At 34.9% G+C, this 3,722-nt stretch overlaps 1 protein-coding gene across 1 annotated transcript; it reads left to right on the top strand.

Moving 5' to 3' along the window:
• Positions 1 to 661: 661 nt before the first annotated feature.
• ccl20b (chemokine (C-C motif) ligand 20b) lies at positions 662 to 3,414 on the top strand. The gene is made up of 4 exons (XM_030123532.1): positions 662 to 841; positions 1,581 to 1,683; positions 2,924 to 3,001; positions 3,110 to 3,414. Exons 1-4 carry the CDS (start codon positions 760 to 762, stop codon positions 3,180 to 3,182), a joined length of 336 nt encoding a protein of 111 aa, XP_029979392.1. The 5' UTR covers positions 662 to 759; the 3' UTR covers positions 3,183 to 3,414.
• Positions 3,415 to 3,722: the final 308 nt, after the last annotated feature.

The raw sequence follows: 3,722 nt of genomic DNA, 5'->3' as shown, positions 1-3,722 counted from the left end.
TTATTTTATTGGTCCGGCCCACCCCTGAGCTACATCATCAGTGAATTAAATATCAGAAAATACTTCACTTTCGGTGGAATAATGCAGAATACAAGGACAATATTGTAATAAATGATAATAAATCACATAGGAAAGGTTAAATAGAGAGAAAAAAAAAATCATTTGGGAACTGACACATAAGTATCCCTGGGTCTTTATGGGGTTAAGTCAGCGACATAAGTTTGCTGTGTTGTCTATGCTTTACCACGGAAAATTGAATGAATTTACATTTTGGGTAATCACACTAAAAATACCGCTTCTTATTTTGGTAACAGTATGCAAAAAAAACACCCACCTCTCATGTTGTGTAATTTGACTGAAATAGAATGTAATAATTTTAAAAACATGTGTCCTTTTACTGTAGATTATGAGACCACGTTACATAACAACCCATACTTCTCACTTTCCCTCTTGAATTGTGTTTTAGATATCTGTGTAAGAAAACACTGCTTGACCTGGCACTACCTGCTAGTAAAACAATTAATTTCCACCTCAAGAGGCTAGAAACTCTACCTAGGCTGCACCTTGCTTTTTCCTGGCTCACTTCCACACCACATGGTTTACACAATCCTGCTCGGCAAGGGAAAATCCCACAGCGCCCTATTTAAGGCAGCAAAGCACGTTGCTTTAGACAGACTCTCACTGAATGCCTTCAGGTGCTTCTCAAAACTCTACAAGCTCACAAGAGAGCGGCAGAAGAATAACAACACCTGTGGAACCATGACTGGCAGCAAAAGTTGTCTCCTGGCAGTTGTCTGCTCCCTCGTCATCATCACCAACCTTATCGGCAGTGCACAGTCATGTGAGTAAAACACCAGCAATACTTTGGATTTCTGTTAAATTTGACATTACTTCTGTGTTTTATTTTAATATATCATTTTAACCCATAAAGGCCCAGACATCCGAAAGCATCTACTGATCTAAACTGTGTAATAGCTTCTGATCCGTTAATCCTATCAATACATGTAAACAATTGATGTAAAATGCAGTTTCTCGTCTTTTCATTGTCATTGGATATGACCCGTTTAGACGTTCAGATGCTCCGTAGTGAACATGGCAATTGTGTCATCTTCAACACTGATTCAGCACTAAAACCCATGTCATTTGACAACTGCATGTTGATAAATGAGGATGGATGGAGACACTTGTTTTATGTTCAGTTATTGATATCTTTGCAGAAAATGTCAGTTTTTCTTGGGCTGTCTCTGTTTCTAATATAATAATCCTCAACATAGACATGATCAGTAAGTTAAATTTATAGAAAATACTTGATTTTCACCAAAAATGTGCAAAATACAGAGAATGATATTACAATAAATGGTGATAAATCACTTGAGAAAGCTTAAATAGAGAGAAAAATTCATTTGAGAATTGCCACAAAAGTCATAATGGGTCTTTATGGGTTAATCCTGATTATAGAGGCATTAGAATCAATATTGCATGGCTTTTATAGCTCATAATAATCACAACAAAGCAATTTGTTCATTATCTGTTCATAAAGAATGCAGATTATCTCATGTTCTTCTGTTATAATTTACCAGGGAGCTGCTGCCTGACATATGCAAAACGCCCATATTCATGCAAACGACTCCTGGCCTACAGCATCCAGACCATCAACACTGCCTGTGACATCAATGCCATCATGTGAGTTAACACTGATATCTTTCATTAAACGCAACTAGAGACTGTAAAAGTAATACACTTTAACCACATGACACCGAACGTATCATATTTGATACGTGAGTTTTGAAGCCCTCCACATGATCAGTGTGATTTTTTTTTTTTTTTCTTGAAAAACCTGATGTATACAATTGGATACATGCAATACAAAGATAATCCACCTTCGGGGAGGAATTTGTTCACCACAGGCCTTTCCAGTGACACTACAAGACTGTCATTAATCCTGTAAAGCCTGAACCATTAAATTATTGACAGAAAATTCCAGTTCTTTGAAACTGGAGACTTTATTGGTCCTTCTGAACAACCCAAAACAGTTTTTTTTTCAAATATCAGTTTCCATGATGAGTTACAATTTTGTATCATATTTGATACATCAGGTCTCAATGCTCAAATATTATTATTTTTGAACAAACAAAAATATAACACAGAGTTCTGTCTCCTTCCTCATTAATGACAAGAAAAACAAAATATTACACTAATCATGTAGAGGGCTTCAAAACTCATGTATCAAATATGATACATTTGGCGTTATAGGGTTAATGAGGAAGGAGGCAGAACTTTGCCAATTTTGAAAAGTAATTACCAGTTTGTTAGACATGCTTGTGTTATATTATGTTTCTGTTTGTTTAAAAATTATAACATTTGAGCATTGAGACCCGATGTATCAAATATGATTCAAAATTGAAACTCATTCAGGGAAATTGATATTTGAAAAACATTTTTTTTTTTTTTTTGGTTGTTCAGAAGGACCAATAAAGGCTCCAGTTTCAAAGAACTGGAATTTTCTGTCAATTATTTAAGGTTTTACAGGGATATGAATAAAAAATGCAGGGAACTGTAAGTGTTATTTGGCAAAATTGGTTGCAAACTTGCAAATTAATGATCGCCAGAATGTGTACATTGTAGCACTTTTAGGTAGTTAAAGTTTTCAGTGCTGGGAAACTATAAAAAATAGATAATTAAAGGTAGCTAAAGCACAAAAATAAGCTTTTAGTTGAAGGTGCAAAGAGAAGCAAAAGTGTACGACTGGATTCTCACGCCTGTTAGTGTGAGCGTCTTATCATGACTTTTTGACAGCACATAGTTTAGATATGAGGGTGTTCCACAGGGAGTTAATGTACAACGACAAAAGGGAGGAGGGGAGAGTGTGTTCATGTGAATCTTTTTTGACGGTTTTTTCTTTTGTTGTTGTTGGATTCCACAGCTTCCACCTGCCAAATGGAAGGTTTGTGTGTGCTGACCCTTTGGCGAACTGGACTCAGAGGGGGATGAAGTGTGTGGAGTGAGTACAGTTTTATGTTGTTTCATTGAATTAGCTTAATCATTTGTGTGTTGAATTGGGGGATTGTTCATATTGTTGTTCATGTTGCGTTTTATTTCATTTTTTTAGTACAAGACGGAAGAAGGAGATGAAAGTCTTACAGATGGCAACTTCTGGCAACTCCACCACCGCATCATCATAAACTGTGCAGCGGTGTCAAAGCTGCAGCATGAAATATAATTTTTTTTAAATTATTTTTCTTTTCCTATATTTACAAAACAACCCAAGCTAATGAGATTTTATTTTCATGTGTGTACATATATATCACACATGTTTTTATTATATTTATTCTGTTTTATAAACAGGCAAACGTAGTATTTTTAATACATAGTGAGAATCTGTAGCTCTATTGCTTCAGCACAAACAAAACAAAATCATTTTTAAAAAGCATTGCTTTAAAAAGTGCTTGCAAAATGTTCGGAGTTATATGTTGGTTAATGTTTACTGACATTTGTGGTCAGATAATGGAGTATGAAACGCTGTGTTCACAAAATGGTAATATTTTAACTGTAAATTATTTGATCAAAGACTCTATTAAAAGAATGATGTTAAGAATAAAAAAATTGTCTGTGTAATGATTTTAAAGCCAATTCCACACAGAGAGCTTGTGAAATAATGGCATATATAAAAGCAACACACCATAATGTAAAAGTCATTATGTTCATTTAACTGAAAAATGAGT

Source organism: Sphaeramia orbicularis, chromosome 20, assembly GCF_902148855.1.
Source record: "Sphaeramia orbicularis chromosome 20, fSphaOr1.1, whole genome shotgun sequence".
Classification (NCBI taxonomy): domain Eukaryota; kingdom Metazoa; phylum Chordata; class Actinopteri; order Kurtiformes; family Apogonidae; genus Sphaeramia; species Sphaeramia orbicularis.
The sequence above is the reverse complement of the archived record's forward strand: the minus strand, read 5'-3'. Positions and strand labels throughout refer to the sequence as shown.

What these genes read in the sequence shown, in the direction of transcription:
- ccl20b (XM_030123532.1), top strand. Translation starts at nt 760, where the DNA reads ATGACTGGCAGCAAAAGTTGTCTCCTGGCAGTTGTCTGCTCCCTCGTC. An exon ending in TGTGACATCAATGCCATCAT is followed by an intron (nt 1,684 to 2,923) that starts GTGAGTTAACAC and finishes TGGATTCCACAG; the next exon opens with CTTCCACCTGCCAAATGGAA. An exon ending in AGGGGGATGAAGTGTGTGGA is followed by an intron (nt 3,002 to 3,109) that starts GTGAGTACAGTT and finishes TCATTTTTTTAG; the next exon opens with TACAAGACGGAAGAAGGAGA.